Source organism: Pogoniulus pusillus, chromosome 5, assembly GCF_015220805.1.
Source record: "Pogoniulus pusillus isolate bPogPus1 chromosome 5, bPogPus1.pri, whole genome shotgun sequence".
Taxonomy (NCBI): Eukaryota; Metazoa; Chordata; class Aves; order Piciformes; family Lybiidae; genus Pogoniulus; species Pogoniulus pusillus.
The window spans coordinates 24536385-24563037 of NC_087268.1; the positions used below are offsets into that span (position 1 = coordinate 24536385).

The 26653-nt window shown below is 41.8% G+C and overlaps 1 protein-coding gene across 3 annotated transcripts in view; it reads right to left on the minus strand.

Moving 5' to 3' along the window:
- Positions 1–26653, minus strand: part of CNGA3 (cyclic nucleotide gated channel subunit alpha 3) — a 41337-nt gene that overhangs the window by 2088 nt on the left and 12596 nt on the right. For 2 of the 3 annotated variants that reach the window (XM_064143530.1, XM_064143529.1), the window contains exons 4-9: positions 17891–18007; positions 16052–16231; positions 14432–14485; positions 8318–8461; positions 4404–4511; positions 3485–3591 (exon numbers count right to left, since the gene is read on the minus strand). In XM_064143530.1, the coding sequence (XP_063999600.1) occupies positions 3485–3591; positions 4404–4511; positions 8318–8461; positions 14432–14485; positions 16052–16231; positions 17891–18007 (710 nt within the window). The remainder of the gene's footprint in view (positions 1–3484; positions 3592–4403; positions 4512–8317; positions 8462–14431; positions 14486–16051; positions 16232–17890; positions 18008–26653) is intronic. The other variant, XM_064143531.1, reaches the window with a different exon arrangement.

Below are 26653 nucleotides of genomic sequence, written 5' to 3' on the forward strand. Positions count from 1 at the left end.
CACAGTGCTCTCTGCAGTTTTCTGCTCTGTATCTTTGCAGAAAAAGAGTCAAATGTGCCATTTTTCCTGATTCATCAGCGTGAGTCATAACTAAGGCAAGTGTTATGCAATTGTGTATAAAATCAGGAGTGAAATATTTTTAAATAAATGCCAAGAATAAGTAGGTATGATGGATTGCTGGAAACTTTCTCCAAACAATGTAGATATCCTTGAGATAAAGAAATCCGGTTTCCCCTTGGCATCAAGTAATTATTTTCCCCTTGTATCCAATGTTACTGCTAGCAGGATTTTCCGTTACATTTGGGGAAAATTATTTGCATCTTTTTGTGTGTTTCTAGTGAGAGAACCACTAAGTAAAGTTCTGTACACTGGCATTTCTTCATTCAAAAGCCTTTGGTAAGTATTAGATTATTTTTTAAAGTATGAGATGACATAAAGTGTGTGCTAGTTTGAAGCAGGGTAGAATGTTTTGGTGAGAAGAACTAGATCACAGGCTGTGAAAGGAAAACAATGGTGATGTCTACTCCCCTCAGAGTCTCCCAAAGGAGTTTGGGAAGGGGAAATGAAAACATTAGATAACACTCTTGCCATTTTCTCACACTCTGCCATGGGCTGCTGGCTGAGCAACATCTTACTCCCTAACCTCACTTTTCATTTGGACTAACCTTTGCTTCTTAACCTCTTGGCCGAACCTCCATTCTTCCTTAGGACTGGGGTAAGGTTGAGAGGGGCAGGGGGAAGGTGAGGGGTGGTTGAGAGCCCCTCCTGGGGACTCAGGTCTCTGGGAGGGGAGTTATGTTTCTGTATTACCTTTTACCTTGTATATTTCTGTATATAACTGTATGTATATTGTAAATATCTGCTTGTACATTGTGCTAGCTGTAAATAAATAGCTTCATTCATATTCCCAGAGCTGGCTGAGTCTAGTCTGGGTATTTCTAAAGTGGGGGGGGGCAGGGAACACCCAAACCATCACAAACTGTCATTTTAAAAGACCTTGATGCAGTCTGCACCTGTGTAAGAGTTCTCACAGAAAAGCTGTGTAGGCAGTACAGCTGCAGTGCTGTTTTGTGCCTCTGACAGCTCAAGGCATTGAAAACGGTCTGCGGGAAGTGGCCTATGCACTGCAGAATACTCACTGCCACTCCAAGTGGAGATGTTCTACTCTGCCCACTAGGATAGTTGAGAGGAAAAGTCCACTGACAGAAATGCAAAACACTCCCTGTGGGGAGCATCAAATTTTGCTAATCCTTTAGCAATCTACAAGCAGCAGCTTCCTCAGGGAAGCAACTGCTGAGGAAGACCAAGCTTCATTTCTTTGTGCCCCACACAGCACAACTGTATTTCTGGAGTGGTTGTGTATCTGAACATTGACCTCATGTATGTGTGTGTCTCTTTTCAGGTGTCTGCAAACTGATAGTGAGTACAAACACAAGTAGCTCCTGTGTCAGGAATGCCTTACCCCTCAGAGAAGTGCTGAGAAAGCTGGTCAAATGTGCCCTTATTAACAGAGTTACACAATAAAAGAGAAACATTAGCTGGGCAGATGAATTTCTGACTGGCAAGTATTCAAAAGAACTTTGAAAATGCTTTCCTTCTGAAGGGAAAGAAAAGACCTTCAGCTCTTTTTTGTCCTCCATGGTAGTACATCATTCATAACATCCCCTCACAGAACTGAGTTCTTGTGGTAAATCCCTTTGAAAATATCAAAAGACAGGGTCTGCTAAACACAAGCAGCTGCTGAAAGACATGAATCTTTTCACAGCCACCAAATAGGGTGAATGCAGTGAAACTGGCCATGCAGTTCCCAGAATCTCTGTCCCCAGGGCAGACAGACGTTGCAGACTAACAAGAGGCAGCAGGCACCTAAAAGAAGCAGCTTCCTAACTTGTGTGCCTGCTACTGTAGCAGCATCTGCACTGGTGTCTTCGGAGATCGCTTTAGTAATTCTGCAGTTCCAATCTAGGTCTGCAAAGCCAAACTTCTAACCAAGCCTTAACAGCTGTACAGTCATTAGCAGGACAGCCCATGGAAACTCTACAACTTGTAGTGCCTGTAGAAGCCAAATTTCTGCTCAGTTCTTTCCCATTACAATAGCAGATACAACGGCAGAAGAGACATTTATCTGGCACAGTTGACATTTTAGCTACCCAAAGAAGATGAAGCCCCCTCACCCCAAATAGAGTCATGTGATTTAGGCTGCTCTCTGAAGCAGACTTTCCTGCTGAACAAGGTACCTGGCTAAATTTAAGAATTTGGCTTGCCATAAGTTGTGTGCTTCCAAATGTGACCGCATTTTTAGACTCCATCTTGTAATTATGTTTACAGCTTGTCACAAACCATAATTCCTATCAAGGCATCAGCACAATCTAACAAAAAGAAAATAGAAGGTAAAAAGGAAAAGTAAAAACTAACTCATTTTTATAATGTGGTTTTAGACTCTCGCAAAAGACATTTCAGGGATGCTTCTATACCAGTAAATGGAACAAACCAGGAAATATTTTCTGGCCATGAGAGAAGCTCCCTTAACAGCTTATATTCACAAGTAAGTTCTTCCAACAGGCTCCAAAAATGACACTGTCAGCAATACCCAAACACTGCTGTCCTTCCAATTGTGCCCAGACACTGTGTGTGAACTGCCACAGACAAAAAATGCATGCACTGAAGTATGTCAAGGACTATTTTAGCAATTAAACAGGGCTAGAGGAAGTGGTTTCAAGCTGCAACAGGAGAGGTTCAGGCTGGCTGGTAGGAAATATTTCTTCACTGAAAGGGTTATCAAACATTGGAGTGATCTGCCCAGGGCAGTGGAGTCACTGCCTCTGGAGGTATTTAAGCAGCATGTGCACCTGGCACTTAGGGACACTGTTTAGCATTGACTCTTCAGTGCTGTGTCAAGGGCTGGACTGGATGTTGGACTGAGTCTTTGAGGTCTCTTCCAACTGGATGTGTTCTATGATTCTGTGTTTGTTGTATGTTGTCTATGACCTTGTTTAGTTTAAAACAGATATGCCTTTAAGGCCAGAATCAGTATCGAACTCAAATGAAATCTTCTAAGCCCGTCAGGACTACAGATTCTTTAGGTTTACAACTGCTTGAGGAAGGCAAGAACTAAGTTCCAGGTCTTCCACCTGACCAACTCAAAAGTCTCATCTGAGCAGGGTGCTGCTCAACTTGCATTTGTGGGGTGCAGCTGGTGTCTTAACCTAATGAGCACAAGCAATACATCACGCACACAATGATCATGACATGCAAAGTGCCCTTATTCTCCCTTCCTCACACAGCCTGAGTGGCTGTTCACACAGTGTTTGGCATGCCTATCAAGCACTGATGGAACTGAAATTAGAGACAAGTGAAGTATAGGTGTTGAGCTGTCCACCCTTAGAACAACCCAAGCCAGTCAGATGCTGCAGGGGGACTTCTGTTTCCTGCCTTTATATTCATGCCGTATCTGAAAACACTATAAAGCAACAGGAAGACTCACCTGTCCTGAACCTGACAAACATGTCAAAAACATAGATGATATCAGAGCTGTAATCCAAGAGTAGCCATAATTTAATATGGTCAATTTGTAGCTCATCAAAGCAGGCTCTAAAGAAACAAAGATTAAACATAAAAATTACAACTGCAGTGGCTGTGTCTTAGCAGCACATTAATGCACATTACTAGCATGGGAAAATTCGGAGCAGTATATCTCCATGCCTAGACATCTTCACACAAGAGCTATGTCTGAACAGGATCTTTCAGAATTCAATGGTGTTTAAGGCAGGAACAACCTCAAACACAAAAATGCCACACGAGGGCATTTATGGAAGGATACACATAACCCTACAATTAAACATGCATCAAATTTCATGGGATATATGTCTCTATTAAGATAATTCCCAAATCAAATATTTATTTCAGAGTAGCAAATCATCCTCATCACACCCTTCCAGCTCACACAGTTTAAGTGAACCACTTCCACAGCACTCCATTACTTTGGCTCAAACTGATTTCCATATTTCACAAGTGAAAAGGAACACTCGGGCAAGATCTTCCTGCCTTTCAAGCATCCATAGACACCTCGTACTACTTTAAAACGATCCAACACGGCCCTCACCCCTCCTTTCTGCTCTCTACTGGTGACTGGCAGGCCAATCTCCAGCAGCGGCTACTGAGCCTGCAGTGACCAAGGCACACTCCCGCAGGCAGCCAGCAGGGGGCACACACAGGCCGCGGGCAGCGCCCGTTGCGAGTCACGACAGTTCCCCAGCCCGAAGGTCAGAAGGAACCTTGAGCGTTTATTGCCATCGGCCGGGCGAGACCCGCCAAAAACACTGCAGGAGCAGACGATTTACGCAAGGCAACACAAGGAGACTCTACATGTGAAATCTAAAACTGCTATGAACTTAAACCCATACCTGCACACTAGCATACACCAGTTATAGAACACAGGCGCTGCAATTATAGTCAGCCAGTTGTAGTAAAGATTACTTGACGGGTCTATGACAAAGATCTCCTTTTTCTTCCTGCAAAGTAAAAGGTACAATTTTACACTGGAAACGCAATGGAGCAACCTGCTGGATCTCCCTCTTCTGGAGGCTGCTCCTCTCTCGATGAACTCACAGCTGCTTTAGAAGAGGGAGTATCCACGCAGACAGCTCCAGATGAGATACCGAATATTAGACTCAGCCCATCTGATGTGTTTATTTATTTTCTTGACCCAACTTTGGAAAAAATAATAAGATTGGAAAGAAAAACACAGACGTTCACATTGCCCATGATGAAAACCACAGCCTTAGCCTTCCTGCATTGGACCTCCACTGAAAGAAAGTAATCTGTTAAATGTTTATCATCCCAGCTAGAAGCTTATAGTCCACAGCTGCAGGGTGCTGCACTTTGGCTACAACAACCCCATGCAGAGATACAGGCTAGGGTCAGAGTGGCTGGAGAGCAGCCAGACAGAGAGGGATCTGGGGGTGCTGATTGATACCCGCCTGAACATGAGCCAGCAGTGTGCCCAGGTGGCCAAGAGAGCCAGTGGCATCCTGGCCTGCATCAGGAATGGTGTGGTCAGCAGGAGCAGGGAGGTCATTCTGCCCCTGTACTCTGCACTGGTTAGACCTCACCTTGAGTATTGTGTTCAGTTCTGAGCCCCCCAGTTTAGAAGGGACGTTGAGATGCTTGAGCGTGTCCAGATAAGGGCGACGAGGCTGGTGAGAGGCCTTGAGCACAGCCCTACGAGGAGAGGCTGAGGGAGCTGGGATTGTTTAGCCTGGAGAAGAGGAGGCTCAGGGGTGACCTTATTGCTGTCTACAACTACCTGAGGGGTGGTTGTGGCCAGGAGGAGGTTGCTCTCTTCTCTCAGGTGGCCAGCACCAGAACGAGAGGACACAGCCTCAGGCTGTGCCAGGGGAAATTTAGGCTGGAGGTGAGGAGAAAGTTCTTCCCTGAGAGAGTCATTGGACACTGGAATGGGCTGCCCGGGGAGGTGGTGGAGTCGCCGTCCCTGGGGCAGTTCAAGGCAAGGTTGGACGTGGCACTTTTCCAACCCTGATGATACTGTGATACTGTGATACTGTGTGAATTTGGATGTTCTTGGCAACGCCTATTATGGAAACAACTGTATGGACATGGATTTAAACAAGTAAAACACATATGCATTCAAATTCATGTTTAGACAAGACTCCGTGTGTATATACACAGCGTCTACAATTAAAATCAAATTATACATTGTTATTTAAAAACAAATTTCACACATTTACAGTCCTGGCTCTGTAGACCTCATGACAATGAAAAGATACTAAATAAAGCATACAGGCCCAGGATTTAAAGAAGATCTGAAGAACAGTATGGCTAATAATACATGTGGAATATCCTCAGTAGTGCCTTTCCCAGCACAAGAAAGGCTGGTATGGAATAGACAGCAATTAGGCATGTTGTATGTAAACAGAGGAAAAAGATGTTAGTGAATTGTGAGGTCCATGCCTGCAGCTCCTACTCCAATGGCAACATGTTACAGTGAGATCTGTGAACTATGTGATAGTGTGAATATAGAAATGTTTGGATATGTACTTGTGTCACTTTCCCTAGTCTCCAAAAATACAAATGTACTAAAGTGCAATGATAATTTATTTCACATTTGTATGAATTTCTGTCTTTACCCCTGGTGTCTGCTGAAGATTCAGATGATAGTATCAACAGAGGAAGCAGCTTTAACCTAAAAAAAAACCTCAGTTTACCATCTGGTTACAAGACAGAGTTCAAAGAGTGGTAATCAATGGTGCCAAGTCCAGCTGGAGAGCTGTAACTAGTGGAGTCCCCCAGGATCAGTAATGGGTCCAGTGCTGTTCAACATCTTCCCAAATGGCACTGATGAGAGGACAGTGTCTGCTAAGAAAGTTTGCTGATGACACCAAGCTGGGAGGCTTGGCAGATACAGCTGAGGGCTGTGAGGCCATCCAGAGAGATCTGGACAGACTGGAGAGCTGGGCACAGAGGAACCAAATGAGGTTCAACAAGGACAAGTGCAGAGTCCTGCACCTGGGGAGGGATAATAAACTGCACCAGTACAGGCTGGGAGGTGATCTGCTGGAGAGGAGCCCTGTGGAGAGGGACCTGGGGGTCCTGGTGGTTAACAAGTTAACCGTGGCACAGCAATGTGCCCTTGTGGCCAAGAAGGCCAGTGGGGTCCTGGGGTGTATTAGGAAGAGTGTGTCCAGCAGATCAAAGGAGGTTCTCCTCCCCCTCTGCTCTGCCCCGGTGAGACCCCATCTTGAGTACTGCGTTCAGTTTTGGGCTCCCCAGTTTAAGAGGGACAGGGATTTGCTGGAGAAGATCCAGTGGAGTGCTACAAGGATGATTAGGGGACTAGAGCACTGCCTTGTGAGGAGAGGCTGAGGGACCTGAGGCTTTTTAGTCTGGAGAAGCCTGAGAAGGCATTTAATAAATGTTTCTAAATATCTGAGGGCTGGGTGTCAGGAGTTGGTGCACAGGCTCTTCTCACTTGCTCCCTGTGATAGGATAAGGAGCAATGGATGTTATCTGCAGCACAAGCGGTTCCACCTCAACACAAGGGGGAACTTCTTTACTGTAAGGGTCACAGAACACTGGAACAGGCTCCCCAGAGAGGCTGTGGAGTCTCCTTCTCTGGAGACTTTCAAGGATCATCTGGGTACGTTCCTCTGTGACCTGAACTAGATTGTATGGCCTTGCTCTGGCTTGGGGGGGGTTGGTGGACTTAATGACCTCTTTGAGTCCCTTCCAACCCTGACACCCTGTGATCTTCACAACAGGGTTTTAGCTATTTTTTTTTTAAAACTGGTCATCACCTCAAAACTGGTGACAACAAAACAGTCTTCATGTGACAGAGTATACTACCTTCTAGTCATTAAAATACTTATTTGCTGAAATACTTTAAAACTATTTGACTATTGCAAATTCAGGCTCTCACTTCAACAGTGATTGCTAAAAGAGAATCCTCAGAACAAAGCCTTTCTAATCAAACTTTTGATTAAGAAAGTCAAAATCCTGAGATAAAGCAAGATAAATCTGAAGCAATTCCTAACTACCTGTCCCCATGCCTAACATAGTACATGCCACCATCTGCATACATAGAAACTTGCAGTGTATTACTCTCCAGTCTATTCTGTTTAGTTGTGAAGTCCACTCAAACACATTCTCTTTTTATCTGCTGTCACTGTTGTTTTTAATGATTGGTAGCATTAAACTGTATTACAGTTGAGTCAGCTTAGGTGGAACAAAACAAGCAGGATTCACCTCTGCCAGAAGCATTCAAATAATCTCATTTTGTTTCTGAAAAACAACATCTCCTAATTAGAAGAAGCAAGCTTTAGTGATCACTAGTAATGAACTGCACCATTCTAAGTAATTAAGTAGGCTAGTCAGTTAATGACTAAACTTACCAGCAGATCTGACATTTTCTACATTTTTGCTCTTTGTCCAAATCAGATTTTTGGTTCATCTGCTCTGAATCATGATGGACATTCTGGAACAATGAAAGCCTGTACAAACCTGCAAAGCAAGCTGCAAAGTGGGCTGCTATCCTGCAAACGTCCTCAAAAGGTGATCTTCAACAGCAAATCCATGTGAATTCCCTGAATTCCCTTTTACTGACCTAGGAACCTGTTCATGACAGGTCTTATAGGTCCAACAACTATGTTGAGCAGTAGCACCTCTCCAAAGGGGGAAACACACAAAAGATTTGACAGGCCACCATTCTGCAGCCCCAGTTGTGAAAGTGTTACAAGATGCCATGTCCTGCTTTGTAGTGTAGGAAGTGGGTTACAAGCACATGTTCATTCATTATACTTACTCATCTTTTTTTTTATCATCCTTTTTGTCATCTTTTTTGTCATCTTTCTTTTCCTCCTTTTTTTCCTCTTTCTTTTCCTCCTTCTTTTCCTCTTTCTTTTCCTCCTTCTTTTCCTCTTTAACCTCTTTCTTTTCATCCTTTTTGCTGCATAACATAATGTAAGGCTTAGCAATGTTACCAATACTCTAGCAGTTAAGGGAGACAGTGGGTGTTAAGGTATAGGAAACTAGACTAGACTGAGGGCAGGGTAGGACAGGCATCTAAATGGTAAAAATAGGTTTAGAAACTGAGTCCTCTCCAACTAGCACCATCACACTACCACATCAGGTAAGGAGCTGGCTGATTCTGTGCATTAGTCAAAATTTTTGACCTTTTCAGTGACAACCCTGATAACAGTGTACCAGTCTGGTTTTAACTAAGTGATTCCAGTTTGTTTAATTCTTTAGAACTCAGGTATTTTTAAAGTAGTCTATGGAACCTGAAACAGCTGTAACAAACTGTCAACATTCTTTGCATGTTCAAAGCATCGCAGAGACTGTTTGAAGCTTTAATGGCAATTATATGACATTATGCTGGATTTCCTCTCACAGTTCTTTAAAAACAACATCACTATAATTAATTAATCACCTCAGGCTTCAAAATGTCTAGAGAAGAGGTGTGCCTCATTTACCTATACAGTAGCCATTTTACAAATGTTTTACAGTCAACATGATTAAGCCAAACTATTTGGAGTCGCTACAGTAGAGATCTACTATATCTACGAGTTAGTCCATATCTCATAGGTCATATCTACAAGACGACTTGTACCCTAAAAGCATATTTTTCTTTTCATCAATGTAAAGTAGGAATGGGTTGCCTAGTTCAGATGCAGGTGTCTATATCTGATCAGACAAGCCTTACCCAAGCTGCTCTGCCTAATATTTGATTGCCATCATATTCAAAGGCTGAGCAGTAATCACGAAGTTTCATCCTTGCTAAAACAAATGGAAACTTTGTGTAGACTCAATGACATCATGACATCCAGTTTAGGAGGGACACTGAGATGCCTGAGTGTGTCCAGAGAAGGGCGACGAGGCTGGTGACAGGCTTTGAGCACAAGCCCTATGAGGAGAGGCTGAGGGAGCTGGGATTGTTTAGCCTGGAGAAGAGGAGGCTCAGGGGTGACCTTATTGCTGTCTACAACTACCTGAGGGGACGCTGTAGCCAGGAGGAGGTTGCTCTCTTCTCTCAGGTGGCCAGCACCAGAACAAGAGGACACAACCTCAGGCTGCGCCAGGGGAAATTTAGGCTCGAGGTGAGGAGAAAGTTCTTCACTGAGAGAGTCATTGGACACTGGAATGGGCTGCCTGGGGAGGTGGTGGAGTCACCGTCCCTGGGGCTGTTCAAGGCAGGATTGGACGTGGCACTTGGTGCCATGGTCTAGCCTTGAGCTCTGTGGTAAAGGGTTGGACTTGATGATCTATGAGGTCTCTTCCAACCTTGGTGATACTGTGATACTGTGATGATTCTCCCCATGTTTATTAATTGGTTTTCATGCAATAAACAAAATATGGACCATTTAACTTCATTATATCCCGCAATTCCATAGCACCCCACACAGACTCAAGCTGCAAGATCTAATTCCAGATATGGCTTTTCAAACTGTTCAAATATATACAGCCTTTAGAATTAGAATGTGATAAGCCAGGTATAAAGAAGGCTCTGACTTCCTCCATTCCTACATCCACCTGAACAGAAGAGTCTTGAGCTATGATAACTTAGGCTGTTAGGTTCATGCATCCTCTTCAAAACTTCAGAAAGTCAACATATTTCCTAAGATTCTGTCTATACTTAAAGCTAATATTTGCTACCTGCATTGTCCAAGAATCACATAAGCTAATGAAGTGCACTCATTTGCTCAAATTCATCAAAAAGTGCTCAAAAATTTGTCATCTGAGACCTTTTTTTCGTATTTGACATTTCTTTATTCCTTGAAGCAGAAGGTGGCTCTGTGCCTAGAAGTTTTGCCCATCACAAGTGTTTGTGGATAATGTGTATCTAAAAACAACTGTCCATACATAAGGTCTGGTTTGGATGAAAGCCACGGACTGCTACTTCCAATGGCAGCTACGTGTTCTCCTTTGAAGTGCCAAGACTGAGTCTGATTCTCCCCTTCCACTGGGGTCAATAAAGGACAATTTAGTTCAGAGACAGCAACATTCCACAGCAGACAGAATATGTAATAACAGTTGAAGTTGCTCACGGAAGCATCAGATAAAAAGTACAGTGATCTCACTTGTGCTTCTCACGTACAGTTGCTCATATTACTCAGATCAGAAAAAGTGCATGCCGCAAGTGGCAGTCCTCTCTATGAACATGCTTGTTACAGCAGAAAGAAACACTCTAAGGGAGACAACAACAGTCACTGACTTTAAGATAAACAGATGTAGTAGTAGCTTTCACTCAATATTAGCTCTCACCTATCACAAATTAGCACCTGTTCCAATTCTTAGCCTTAAACATTTCCATAGTGATGGGGCACCACAGTGTAGTTGGGAAAAGACCAGACTCATTTGCTTTAGATGCCCCAGTCTTCCATGTAAAGGGAAATACCCATCAAGCTAAAACCTTTAACATTACACAACACAAAGAAGTGTAACTGGAGGAGAAACAACTTGTGGGTTGGCTGATCTATTTATATGTATGCATCTCAACTCAAAGAAACAATTTTTCATGCACCACACGCAGAGGGAACAGCCACTTAAGTATTTATTTCCTTGCCGGGGCCTCCTTTCTATAAATTCATTGACAACAAAAGGAGGATGAGAGGGAATCTCCATCCTTTATTGGAGGCAGAGGGAAACATAGTGACAAAGGATGAGGAAAAGGCCTGCTTTGCCTCAGTCTTCAAAAGTGGAACTAGCTGCTCTTTGACAGATTGGATCAATGGGCCAATGTTAATGGTATGAGCTTCAACAAGGCTGTGTCAGGTCCTGCACTTGGTCCACAACAACCCCATGCAAAGCTAAAGGCTTTTGGAAGTGTGGCTGGAAAGATGTCTAGCAGAAAGGGACATGGGGGTTCTAACTGATAAGCAGCTGAATATGAGCCAGCAGCGTGCCTAGGTGGCAAAGAAAGCCAATGGCATCCTGGCTTGTGTTAGAAACACTGTGTCTAGGGAGGTGATTGTCCCTCTTTACTCTGCACTGGTGAGGCCACACCTCAAGTGTTGTGTCCAGATTTGGGTACCCCTCAGACTGGACGTGAGGAGGAAGTTCTTCACCATGAGAGTTGTCAGAGCCTGGAATGGGTTGCCCAGGGAGGTGGTTGAGGCCCCAAGCCTGGGGGTGTTTAAGGCCAGGCTGGGTGGGGCTCTGGCCAGCCTGATCTAGGGTAGGGTGTCCCTGCCCATGGCAGGGGGGTTGGAACTGGATGATCCTTGTGGTCCCTTCCAACCCTGACTGATTCTATGACTCTATGAATATAAGAGAGATACAGAGCTACTGGAGCAAGTGCCGAGGAGGGCAACAAAGCTGGTGAAGGGCCTGGAGAATAAATATTATGAAGAGCAACTGAAGCAGCTGTGGCTGTTTAGTTTAAAGAAGAAGAGGCTAAGGGGAGACTGCATCACTTTCTACAACTACAACTACAACTACCTGAAAGGGTGTTGTGGAGAGGCTGGTGCTGGTCTCTTCTCAGAAGTAATCAATGATAGCACAAGAGGGAATGGCCTCAAACTACAACTGGGTAGGTTTAGACTGGACATCAGGAAAAAAAATTCACAGAGTAGTCAGACACTGGAATAAGCTGCCCTGGGAGGTAGCTGAGTCACCAATCCTGGATGTGTTTAAAGGTTGTTTAGATGTGGTTCCTGGGGATAGGGCTGAACTTCATAGAGTAGAGTTAATGGTTGAACTTGATGATGCCAAGGGCCTTTTCCAGTCTGAATGCTTCTGTTATTCTCTGCCACTGACCTCCCTGGACTTTACTTATGGCTTCTTTTTCAAATCTGCCTTGAAAACTCCTTCCCACTTAAAAAAAAGTCAAGATTTTACTGCATGTTACCATGCATGGTGCTTGATCTAAAGGGCAGTTCACAGATGCATTAACATCAACACTGCTCTTCAATAATTAAAATGTCTGGCATTCTTACAGGAAAGGAAGAACTATGACTAAACCTAACTTTCTAAGAAGAGGGCTTTTTGTTATGCAAAGAAAAATAGTTTGAGATAGAAAATCAACCAAAAAAGTTTCAGTGATGGAGAACTTTGGAGAGAATATGTTGCCAGTTCCAACTTCCTTCTATAATTTTAAATTTTAGACTTTATTTTTAAAAAGAAAAAAAGCACTATTTCACACAGTACCTAATGGAAATACTGCTTTTTATTTGGCCTGATAGCTCCTACAGACTCGTCTGTCAACTACAGGTGTCTTCCCGAGGTTTGATTCTGACATTTCTGTGGCCTCTGTTCATCTTTCTGTTGTGATAATTCTCAACATAGCAAACTCCCATCTATTTGTAGACTGACAGCAGAAGTCACTCAGAGGAAAAGGTTGACCACAGTCAAAGACTTGAAAGCATCCTCTATGGTTCTCTAAGAGTAGACATTTTTAGGTCTTTAACATAATGAAAACCCAAAGCTTCAAAAAGATCTTAATCTTTTTTCCTTCATTGATGCTACTGAGTAATCCAGTAACTAATAAAACAGTTTGTGCCTGTGCTCTTCCACAGCAAGGCAATGGCATCTGTGCTGTGTTTCCAGCACACTAAAAGGAGCACACTTCTTCAGACTTGGAAAACACATCTTCATCAGCCCCTACAACAATGCTGTCACAGGATTTGAACGACTCAAATACCTGCATTTCTCATCTGTCAAGTACTCTGCAAATTAAGTATGTTTTAGACTGCCAGTAGACAGAAAGATGTTGTCTTCATTTAAAAAGAATGAAACATTGGAAGGATGAAATTTTTGCCCAAGGTACATGAGTCACTGTAAGAAAGAGTAAGAAAGCAGGATTTCCATCCTAGTCAGACCTTTGGGTCTTGACTAAGAGGCTAGACTCCGGGATTTTAGCTATTTTTCTTATACCAGTTTTGCACATTTCAGTCACTTCACTGCACAGTGATTTTCATTTTTAATAAAAGTTATGCAAACCAAACCACAAAGTTGCTTCAGGAGCAGGAAGACCTCTCAATCAGGTATATGCAGAAATGTTTTGCAGCATCATGTGAAATGTACAGTTTGAGCTAGCTCTAGAGAGAACTATTTGGATGAAAAAAAAAAAAGGAAGTTTCCTAATAGTTTCCTGACATGATCAGAAACTGTCCTGACTATTTTTTAATTTTTATTTTCATCTGGAAAGCAATGGAAAAAAACAATTATCACCACACATGAGAACAGATCTAATGCTGGATGCTACAGGGCAGATATGTCCTCAGATAGCCGTGGTCTAATGGAACAGATATTGGTATTGGATGATTTTAAATTACTGGAACTCTTCACCTTTCCAAGGGATTTCTCTTTGGTTTAACACTGTGAAATATCTTGTCAAATACATAAGATAGACTCCAGGACTTCTGTCTGTTGTAATGCAAGCTTTACTACGTTGCCTGTCATTCTTTCTACATCTACAACAACATCTGTTGAACTGAAACACACATTTTTTAAAGCTTGTTTTATTTAGACTGCTACATGAGTGTTTTTGGTATCCTGAAACAGTACCCACTTCTCTTTTGACAACCTGAAATTTTGGGGGCACTTGACTGGCAAAAGGAACTGGTACATTAAAAGGGGAAAAAATTATTATTAGAAAATGAATACATGAATCTCATTTTAAAACTGAGGAGCAAATAAATAAATTGGCAATGCAGTAAAATCAACCAGCGGAAGAAGAGAAGGTAGGGACAAAGTGTTTAATCAAATTCACTCCTTGAGAGATAAAGCTAACTTGAGACAAAAAGAAGTTCACAGGTAGAAGACTAAGAAAACTAGATCTTTCTTTATATTTAAACTATATTCTTAGGAAAGGCTTAGGAAAAGTATAAGGGGTTTATACTATGAATGTTACTAGGATGGAAAGGGACAAAGAGAGGAGCTAGTAGAGGAAAGGTGTTTGGGAGTTACCAGTACTTACTCTTCGTTGGTGTTGTTGCTATAGTTGACGTTAAACCTGGCTAAGGGCCAGTGACTGCATCAAGTTAAATAAAACACATTAAAGAGTGTAAAGATTGTTGATATTTCATACATATGTTTACAGACATGACAGACTGACTTACTAGCATTTCATATATGCACTAATAAGATTAGGAAGGTCAACTTTGACTGCAGTGATAAGCTTCTTTGCATAACTATTTCAAGGCCAGTTTCTTTTCACCATGTGCTTGGTACATATGCTTGTGACCACATCTGATGTTCAAAGCTTGTTCTCAGGCGTATTACTGCCTGGCAACATGTATCTTACTATTTTTAGCTCTGTAGTGATTTGCCTACTATTTTAAGCCTTCTTTGATCCTTTCAAGTCTTCACAGATGTAGTGTCAAAGCTTGTAGTTAAGTAACAAACATACCTACCATCACTGCACAATTAAGCCCTCATGAGAGAATAACCAGGAGTTATGGCAGCAGTACAGAACTGAGAAGGCAAGGATGGATAGTCCCAAATTCACTTCTTCTAATAGCCTTATATAGAGGTTTGTTGGCCCAGGATCAGTTATTTGAATCTGCAGTTGCCACAGATCCAAATGTCTGAAAAACCAGGCAGCAGCTTGGCTAATTCAACAGAACGTGCTTTTGACCTGAATTTCTAAGGAATAGATTGAGAGAAGATATTAAGGTTGTGCTGGACTACAACAAATTAAGGTAATCTGTATCATGCAAAGCCCTTTGAAGGTTCTTGCTTTGATCTGAATTACCGGCCGAGATTTTCAAACAAATCAATGTATTACTTGCTTACCTACCAAACTTCAACTGTGCAAAAAACGCGGCAACCTATGCTTCAAAGCATAATGCCAAACAGAAAGTCAGCCTTTGTCTTGAGATTTCATTTTCTTCTTTTAGCTGGAGTTAAATTTAAAACACTGGATCATGCATTTACAGAGCAACAATAATTCATCAAGTCAAAAGACTGTAAACACACAAAGGTTTTTCTGGCAAGCCCCTCTTGGTTTATTGGAAAACTGTTAAGATAAGACTTAACCTGTCTTCCACACCAAAGTCTGTGTATGTGCTGATAAGTTAAGTCAGCAGCCAAAAGATTTTCTCATTTCTGCATCGGAACCTTCTGAGGTGTTAGCAGACGGACTGCTAAGAAGGAGTAACAAAACAACGACACAACCGCATGTTTCGGGTTTGCTAACACTCACAGATAATGTGCATCAAATTAATGTCCTGAAAAGCCACAATTAGCAACATCCTTGATTCTTGAAACAGAAACTGCATTCATCCTCAGTAAAGCAGAGTTTAACAACATCAAGTTGCACAGGTAGCATATGATAAAATTCCAATTTTCACACACCATTCTGCCTGAAGCAGCATGGTCCAAAGCCTTTATTTCACTATCTTTGCCACATTAAGTTTGCAAGGGAAAGAGAAATACTTCTGAAGGCCATGAAGATTCCTGGGCAGCATTAGATACTCTGTTCAGCTCTCATTCTAAGCTCCTTATGCTCTTCTTAAAATAAAACTTACATCCTAATCATGAAGAAAGTACCATAACCTCAGTCATCTTCCTTTAAAGCATAAACACATCTTCTCACCTGTTTGCTCCCCCAGGCCGCTCTCGGATACCCAGAAAGGAGCGGATGTTAGTTTGCCTACTGGACACTTCTACAAGCTCTGGCCCTCGGATACGTTCTAGGAAAGAATCAGGTCTTTGGTCTTCACGGTGCAAATGCCTTGTGGCCCATGACCTCACAGACACAACAAATCGTGATAGCCTGCATGGAACAGAGACACAACACCAACTGAACCAGACAAGAACAAATAGCTTAAGTCATCCTTACAAAGGCCTTTTCTCCACTTCTCCAAACTAAACTTGATGGACTAAGTGTGTGGATCCAGTCACCTCCCACAATTTAATGCATGACCTTTTTTAGCGGATCATGAAAGTATTTTACACATTAGTTCCTAGTCCACTGGACCATCACCAAAAGAGCAACAAAATATTCTGGCCAAGTCAGGGCAAACCAAGTGTTTGGGGTGTGGCAGTTGACTTCTGACAAACTTCTGACATAACATGATAGTTGGTCTATGGTCTGACAAAATCAGGAGATATAAAATACACAGGAGTACATGTTAAAGGGCCAGTATACATAGCAGAAACAAAAGCCAACAGCTGGTAAAGGAGAATGGACTTTGAAATATGGAATGATAAAAATTCATAGAATCATGGAATGATTTGGGTTAGCTATATTACATTATTTCCTATTGGCAGTCTAGCCTGGGCAAAAGTTGCGTTAATTCAAGTTTCCTAAACCTGACCTTGAAAACAGCACAATTAAATCCCGAACAACACGTAACTTCTTTTGCAGACCTTGGGCTACTCAAGGAAAGCTCTTTACATTCTCTCTGCATCAGCTAGTATTACATATACTCAGAATCCACAGAGGTTGATATGAACAATTTAAATCTTATAGTAAAGTACATCTCCTTTCAACTGCAGTTGTCAAAGACTTAAATATACCATCTCATAGATCTTGCTCAGATTCCCTTATGCTAAAATATAAAGGACAAAAAAGGCAGCAATAATATCACATATCAGAAATCAGAAAAAGGTATTTCAAATTGGTAAAACCAATATGAAAATTATTTTAAAGGAAGTTTTCAATATGAGTTTCTAAATTAGTATGCTTTATGTTTACACAAAACACACACCTCTAAGTGCTTTCCACCTAAACCAAACAGTAGCGTAGCTGTCTGACAACCAAACACCAAAAATGTAAGCTTATTCTCCACCATCCAAAAGGCTGAAGTGCAAACAACATTCTTTAAATTACTCTAGGTGTTTCATGAGTTTTTCTTTGCTCTTTGATATGCACTATTCTTAAACTGAGTATTGTGTGCAACAATGGTGTTTGAAGACAGAACTCTGTGACATGAGCTGGAAATGTCTGAAGCAGACACAGTGAGATTTTGAAAATCATAAGTTCTCATAAAATTAAATCCTGCTAAAGTAAGTGAGTTAAGGAAATGGTTGACTTCAACTTCACTCAGTAAGGCTTCCAACACATTGTAGACAAAAGTCATGGGGATTCTAAAAACTCAGAGGAACACTTCTCTCATCATGCATTTCCTCAACAATCAACATATTTTCAGATCCAACAATGTAAAAATCATCTACATTTTTGTACTCAGACTAATTTGTGCAAATTCTTTCAGCATCTCTACAATTCCAAGGGTGTTATAAGCAATGTTATAAGAAATGAATCACAAAACAAGATCAAAAGCAACTTCTGTTACTTTTTATAGACTGTCTTCTAGGCTTCATTCATTTTCTTTGGAAAGCCATGGTTCTTCTTACTTTGCCTATTAATTGAGATCAATCTCTTTCAGAAAGTTAAACTTAATACTGGAAATGGTATTAGTTAGCATGTTACCTTGCCATTGCTCCCTGGCCCGTGAACGAGCTCGTCTGGGATTCAGATACATGCTTTCCCTCCACAGAGATGACTCTCTGCAGTTCTGAAGATCCATCCTCACACAGTGAATGGGTTCTGCAACAGCAAATTTATTTTAAGAATTCCATACAGTCTCCATCAGACCTCTCCCCATCTGACTTTTCCCCACCACTACATCAGAAAACAATGCAGCAAATTGTCCTCTTCATATGGCGTATGTTTTATAATAAAACACAGAGCTAAGCCCACATTTCTACATTTCTGAATCAAATACAACATGAATGCTCTGCCATCTCTTTCTGCAAGCTCAGAAGTTGATTCCATACTGGTCAGTACTATACTGGTGTACAGATACACAGTTACAGGAAGCATGTTTTCTATTTTAATACTTCCAGTAAGGCATCATCAGCTTTCCTTCAAAATGGAGCTCATCCACAGGGGCCTTTGAAGTGACTGCCCACTGCTTTTTCAGTACTGTTCTTCTAGACACTGTTTGGGTTTAACAGTCAATCTTCTACCAGTGTGGTTCCTATTTATGACTCAAAGCAAATACACATCTCATTTTGCCCTCACTCTTGCTTGACCTGAAATGGAAAATAGTAATTTTACAGTTGTTATCCCTGAGCAGCACCACTGTGTTCTTACCAGCCTGTTGCCCCTAGCTTCATTACTGCAGGCTTAATGCTGCTCACTTTGTAACTGAAACCTCACCTGCTGCATAGCAAAACACATTACAGAACTTGAGGGCTGCTGTGGCAGCAAGGAGATGAGGCACCTCAGGCTACTGCCATGCATGGAAAACACCACAACCCCCCCAGGTGCATACAGCTGCAGACAGTGGTTACAGGATTAAGCTCACTCTCATTTTTTTAGCAGACTCCTCGTTTTTTTGTATGTTTTTCATTCTTGGTATTCACTTCTACAAGACTCTGTCGCATTGATTAAGGATGGCTTTTTTCCCCTTTTGTAATACAAACAAGAACTCTCCCATTAGTGTTAATCCCGACTGCCAGGAAAGCACTGATACTTGCAGTACCTTCCTAAGACCTGGCAACAGCAATTAGCAGCTCAATTTAGTGTATAGTCACAGAGGAGAAAATGACTAACAGAATGTCAAAATTTTATTATTTCTACACAACAAACCATGCCAGAGACAGATCCTGACAGTCCCAGAATTCTCAATTCATTAACTATTTTATTGGCCTCTTCTAATGAGAGAAGAGAAATAGACACTAATAAACACTGCTTAGTACTGGAAAATTGTTACTTAGTTCAATGTTGTGGGTTATCTTAGACAGCAATACATTCTAATATTGTGACTTCTGTTCTTACTTCCCTTTTATTACTGGTTTTGAGTCCTGAAGATAGTGGGAGTTCTTAGAAAATAAATGTAATTCTTACAACTCAAATGTGGGGAAAAAAATACTGTATTTGCAGAAATAGCCTTCCATAGAGGCTTAAGCCAGAGCCATGGAACCACGGAATGTCAGGGATTGCAAGGGACTTCTGGCCATCATCTAGTTCAACCTCCCTGACAGAGCAGGTTCACCTAGAACAGGTTGCACAGGATGGGTTCCAGGCTGGCTTCAAATGACTCGAGAGATGGATACTTCATCACCACTCTGGGCAACCTGTTCCAGTGTTCTACCATCCTCGAAGAATGATGGTCAGGGGATCAGACTCAGTCAGCATGGATTTAGGAGGGGGAGGTCCTGCTTGACCAACCTGATCTCTTTTTATGACCAGGTGACCTGCCTGGTAGACATGGGGAAGGCTGTGGTTGTAGTCTATCTGGACTTCAGCAAGGCTTCTGACACTGTCTGCAAACTCCTGGCAAAGCTGGCAGCCCATGGCTGGGACAGGGGCACTCTGTGATGTGTGGCCGGGTCCAGCAAGTGATGGTGAATGGTGCCACATCCAGTCAGCAGCCAGTCATTAGTGGTGTCCCCCAGGGATCAGTGCTGGGCCCAGTCTTGTTTAATATCTTCATTGATGGTCTGAATGAGGGGATTGAGTCCACCATCAGTAAGTCTGCAGATGACACTAAGCTGGGAGCAAGTGTTAATCTGTTAGAAAGTAGGAGGGCTCTGCAGAGGGACCTGGACAGACTGGACAGATGGGCACAGTCCAGTGCCATGAGTTTTAACAGATCCAAGTGCAGGGTTCTGCACTTTGGCCACAACAACCCCATGCAGTGCTACAGGCTGGGGACAGAGTGACTGGAGAGCAGCCAGGCAGAGAGGGATGTGGGGGTACTGGTCGGCAATCATGACAGTTGGCATGATTGAACATGAGCCAGCAGTGTGCCCAGGTGGCCAAGAAGGCCAATGGCATAATGGTCTGTATCAGGAACAGTGTGGCCAACATGACCAAGGAACTCCTTCTCCTGTACTCAGCACTGGTTAGGGCACACCTTGAGTACTGTGTCCAGTTCTGGGCCCCTCAATTTAAGAAAGATGCTGAGGTGCTTGACCATGTCCAGAGAAGGACAACAAGGCTGGTGAGGGGGCTGGAGCACAGCCCTGTGAGGAGAGGCTGCGGGACCCGGGTTTGTTCGTCGTGGAGAAGAGGAGGCTCAGGGGAGACCCTACTGCTCTCTACAAGTACCTGAAAAGAGGTTGTAGCCAGACAGGGGGTTGGTCCTTCTCCCAGGCATCCCGTGACAGAACAAGAGGACATGGCCTCAAACTGTGACAGGACATATTTAGGCTGTATGTTAAGAAGAAGTTCTTCACAGAAAGAATGATTGGCCATTGGAATGGGCTGCCTTGGGAGGTGGTGGGGCCACCATCCCTGGAGGTGTTTAAAAGGAGGCTGGATGAGGCACTTAGTGCCATGGGTTAGTTAATTAGAAAGGTTAGGTAATAGATTGGACTTGATGCTCTTAGAGGTTTTTTCCAACCTGGTTAGTTCTGTGATTCTGTGACCCATGGAATTATGGATATTGAGTTTATTTAACTGATCTCTAACTTGATCCTCCTCAACCAAGGAAAAGTCTTCCTTCCTCCAGGCTTCTTCTGTAATCCCCAAAGTCAGGGACTCCTGAGGGCTGACCTGAGCAGTAAAGACTGAAGCAAAAAGTGCATTCAGTAACTCTACCTTCTCATCTTGTGTCACCACAGCAACTACCTCACTCAATAGTGGGCCAACATTTTCCCTAGTGTTTCTTTTGCCTCTGATATACTTAAAGAAACCCTTCCTGTCGATCTTCATGTTCCTAGCCAGGTTCAGCTCCAAGGAGGCCTTGGCTTTCCTCATTTCATCGCTGCCTACTCTGACAACATTCTTGTAACCTTCCCAAGTGTTTAGTCTCTCCTGCCAGGTCCTGTAAAATTCCTTCTTCCATTTAAGGTTTTTCAGAAGCTCCCTGATGAACCATACAGGTGTCTTGCTTCCCGTGCTTGATTTCTTGCTCCCCTTGCTTGATTTCTTGCTCTTATGTTCAATCAGCAGCTCAGGTAATGAGAAGTATCTCGCTCAACTCCTTTTAGTGACTGAATTAAACTGTCATACTTGCTCTAAATATAGGTAATTAAATATAAGGGTCACAAAATAAAGTATCACAGTATCACCAAGGTTGGAAGAGACCTCACAGATCATCAAGTCCAACCCTTTACCACAGAGCTCAAGTAATTAATAATAACACAGAAAGTAAAGTAACTATGGATTAAAATACTCTAGGTAGAATTTTAAAAGAAAAAGATTATCAGAATGCATTCTTTGTCAGTCTATGAAAACTCTACACAGAGGTCAGCCTCAGGAAATCAGGCCAATTAGACTTCCTCTGAAGACTCAGAGAGATAACTATTGCAATTTTATTAGCCTTTATAGACAAAGTAAAACAGAGTGAACACCATGTGGTACTCTATATTGACAATGAAGGTTTATCAGTGAGAATGAGATCCAAGCAGGAGTTGAAAATTGCTATGCAAAAGGCACTAACTATCCTTAGTTGTTTTACAAACCTTTTATAGTCCATGCTTCTTTATTACTGACATTGCTGTGCTGACAATAAACAAAAGGCTAAAATCTCAGCTTTATTTTGAGTAAATGTCTAGGAAGGCTATGCAGAACAGTGCAGAGAGCTTCAAATGAGCTAGATGAGGTAGCAAAAGCAATACTGCCTTGCTAGCTCCACCTCAGCACAGTCATACCTGCTAAGTGCATCATCTGTTAAGGGCTTCATACGCATGATCATTACTTCCACACTCCTCAGCAGTGTGGAAAGCTGTGCTCCAGTGTCCTTATGCAGGCTCCTCATGTCTTGTGCATCTTTAACAAGTGTCTGTCTTCTTGTGAACAGTTGCTACAAAGCACTTAATGGCACTATATAAAAAACAATGTTTTCAATACAGGCTATGTTTTTTTGGTGTCTTAAGTCAGAAGGATGGTGAAGAAATGTTGTAATCTAGGTCAAAGAAAATGGCTTGCTTAACGTGACCTGATTTGAACACTTTTCAGTCTGATCCAGAGTCCTATAAAATTTTCAAATTATTTAAATTGGTCAGATTCTTACCAAGTGGTCAGACAGAGTCACTGAAAAAAAAAGTAGGGAAGAAAAAAAGGCAAAACTGACAGGCAAAACTGCTGGAATCAAACTGGATGGATTATGGACTCTACTAGTGACATATTGCAGCCTGTATCTTTGCTTTGATTGCCTTGACTGTTTTTAGAGGACATTTTTTTACTAGTTTACACGTGCATCAAGAATTTCTACAACTAGGTTGACGTTATAACTAAAGATAACAATTCATAAATAAATTCAATTTGATCTTACAACAAAGTTGTATCAATAACACAAGTAAACAATTCAGGAAAATCAAAGTAATTTTGTGGAAACAGTACTGAAGTGCTGGTATTTCATTTTTGCAAATACACCTTGTATACATCTGCCAACAGGACCAGAAAACAATACACAAGGAACTCCGTCAGGCAACTCTTATGAATGCATCTGTCCAATATTACACAGAAATCATAAACACATTCAACTGTAACTCACACAAATGCAAACCAAAACCTGAAATGAACTCTTCTTTTCATTATTATAACTCCCTGTTATAAAACTCCTATACCCATTCTCAACTTTCTTTAACCCTACTCAGATAATACAAGACACAATATTTGTCAGATGGCTTTATACTGATGCAGGGAAACAGTTCCAGGTGGGGATTTTGATGTAATACCTTCAATGCATATGGAATAGATTCTACTTTATTTTTACAAAGAGGGATTCATTTTGTCTGGACTCTGTAGGCTTGTTTGGTATCTGCAGCAAAACAGTAACCACTGCCATTATTATCCAAAGGTCTTACACAAGAATGCACAGTGTGCCAACGCATAAAGAGCAGGTTACAAAGCAGAAGCATCAGCAGATTGTTGTGCTTCCTTGACTTTCACTGAAAAATGTTTTATTTCCACAGAGGTAGCACTGTCACCATATCTTAGAAGAAACTCACTGATGCTGACATTTCTGCATGCCTCTTCAGCTCTCTACAAGCCAATTTATTCCCATGCTTTCAAGGCACCTGAGAAGGATATTTACATCAGGACCTGGTCTGTACTTGTCTCTTGCCTTCATTTAATATGGCTCTAAATTTGCACAAAGGTCTTCAAGCAAACGCTGGAAGATCATTTTCACCTAAAATACACGCAACTAATTCAGAATTTTCATTTAGCAGTAATTATTCTGAAGTTATGATAATTTAAACTGAAGCCCTTCTGAGTAATGTCCATGAGCCAGACTCAGTGACCTGCTTCTAATATAAGCTGAATATCTAATTTCCTGTTATAGTCAATTACCATCTTGGAGCTTGATTCAGTTGCCTCAGTAGTAGTCTAATACCACTTGGAATAATTCAAAATCCTTTCTCTGACCTCTCCAAAACACAGATGTCTCAAGTTATATTCACTACCCCTAGCTGAATGCTTCATTTGCTCTACAATATCTCAAATAACTTGAAATGCCTATTTTATGCAACTAAATACTTCTCATAATCAACACAGTCAAATGATCCTGAAGAGCTATTCAACTTCAGTGTAAGCTGAACAGCTCCCTAGGCTCAACTATTGGTACTGATTATATCTCCACTGATGATGGCAGGAACTTAAGATACCTGCTCACATAAAGACAGTGAAATCCAGATGTCTACAAGGCACAACTGAATCCTACATCAAACTTTTAGATAATCAGCCTCTGTCTATAAGCTAATGTGCTGCCTGTTTATTTGACCTTTCTATACAGAGGTTGGATCTTTAAAATGAAGACTCATTCATTATTTTTGGTTTTGTTGATTTTTGTTTTAACAAAACAGACCAACGTTATAGCACACTACACCGCAAGAATACAGGCACATGAATCTCTTCCTAGAGCACAGCTGAGAATGACAGTTTAAAGCACAGCAGCTTTCTGTTAACTGTTGCAGTGAGTGCTTTTCCTTGATAATACTTCACTCCACAGCAGAAAAGCACTTAAGCACATCCTTAGCATCAAGCATAAATTTAACACTGGCTGACTTTAATAAGAGCTAAGTAATGTGCTTACTTGCTTTGTTGAACTACAGCCAGCAGGAGCTGAAGGAAGATAAAGGCAAACTCGAGAAAATCTGTACGTTTTTGTTTTTTTTTTTCCAGTGCCCATAGTTGTGTATTTTGCTACAAGAGCTAAAATTTTGGACAGGATCTATTTTTTGGTACAGACATATTTTAAAACAAATCTGAATTTGAAAAATGTGTATCAGAATGCTTTGAATGGTATTAAAAGGTATTGTATACACTTATTAGCAATCCAGAAACATTAAATGTAAGACCTCTTTCACAGAGTGAGATTGTATCTTTTTAGTCATCTATGAACACCTCTATTTAATGCTAATAATACCCAGCTTTCTTTCAAGTAAATGCCTCTTCAAGACCACCAGGATAAAATGCAATCACTTATTTCAGCCTCTATATCTATCATAAGCAAGCCACTGCCCTCTGAAGCTGCAGATTATTGCAGTGATTATTCTACATTTAAACCTTTATAATTACACTCTCACATCTGGGCCAGCAACTCCGTTCTGTGGACTGCCAATCACTGGTATCTTCTGCAATAAAAACATTAACAAAAGGAAAAGAAGAGACTAATTTCTACCTGTTTTCCCTGTTTCTGAGACATCATTGTAAATGGAGACAAAGGGACACAGCTCTTGCAATTCTTCTTGAGGAGACCATGGGGGATTATAGCTAAGACAAGTAAGCCATACTGTGCAGAATGAATGCAACTCCATTTTCAGGAGTGTATCAGCAAGTATCACGTAAGCAAATCAGAAAGGAAAAAAAAAACAGATGGAGCAACTCAAACAGGACAGGGATTGGAATCATGCTAGATGCTAGGGGCATGCAATCCCAAACATATCATAACACAGGCAGTTAGATCAGCCTAATAGGATTTTGAGTCTGGGTACACATCTGAACAGCAAGAGACAGTTTGACATAGTAGGAATGGTTAAGCACTGAGAAGCCAAAAGCAGGACATTTTCTCCAGCCTGTACAGGTGCTGTGGATCATCGGACACTGTCCTGCAGGCGCAGCAGGATTTGCCCTGACTAGACAAATGTCTGTTACTGTGTAAAATGCAAGTGCAAGCTTAGTGGCACGTTTTAAATTATCACTTCAAAACTATCAAAACAGAGAAAGGTGAATATAAAGAAATGTTACAGGTCCACTGTTGGATATAGTAATATTAAATGCAGTGATTTTATAGAATTGTGTGACTGTGGTGCAGCTATTGTCCAGCCATGGACAGGAAAGAGTGCACGAGTTCAGTAAGTGCTGAGTTAGAGTGGAAGGTTGGAATGATCTCAGAGACTGGTGTAACAAGTGTAAACAAGTGTAGAATCATAGAATCATAGAATCAACCAGGTTGGAAGAGACCTCCAAGATCATCCAGTCCAACCTAACACCCAGCCCTATCCAATCAACTAGACCATGGCACTAAGTGCCTCATCCAGTCTTTTCTTGAAGACCTCCAGGGATGGTGCCTCCACCACCTCCCTGGGCAGCCCATTCCAATGGGAAATCACTCTCTCTGTGAAGAACTTCTTCCTAATATCCAGCCTATACCTACCCTGGCACAACTTGAGACTGTGTCCCCTTGTTCTATTGCTGGTTACCTGGGAGAAGAGGCCACCCCCCACCTGGCTACAATGCCCCTTCAGGTAGTTGTAGACAGTAATAAGATCACCCCTGAGCCTCCTCTTCTCCAGGCTAAAAGAGGCTGGAGTCTGTGGTTTTCACCTATCTCTGCTGACTTAGAATCACCAGACACAATATACGTGTTGTTGAGAGAGTACAAAGAATGTCTGCCAAGTAGTGTGTAATCCTAATGTAGCCCGAATGCAGGTGTGTATAACCAACCAGAATTTAACATGCTGTTGTAATCCTACTATATGGCCTTCTGATAAAAAAGTATATAAGCCCATGCTTGGGGTGCAATAGATGGATCCGGATTTGGATTGGATTTGTATTGGCTCGTATCAGGCCTTTGCCCCGTCTCTTATTACCTCCTGATACTATGGTATCACAGCCTATGGCAGTCCACCATGCAAGGAGAAATTCTGAAAATCCACTTTGAAAATGCTGATATTCTTTATGCACTAGAAACGGTCCTTATTAGAGGAATTAGGCAATTTGCAGAGGCTACACTTTAAAATAATCTTCCTGTGGCTTTTTACTGCATGACACCAGGACTCCTTTTTCTTCAAA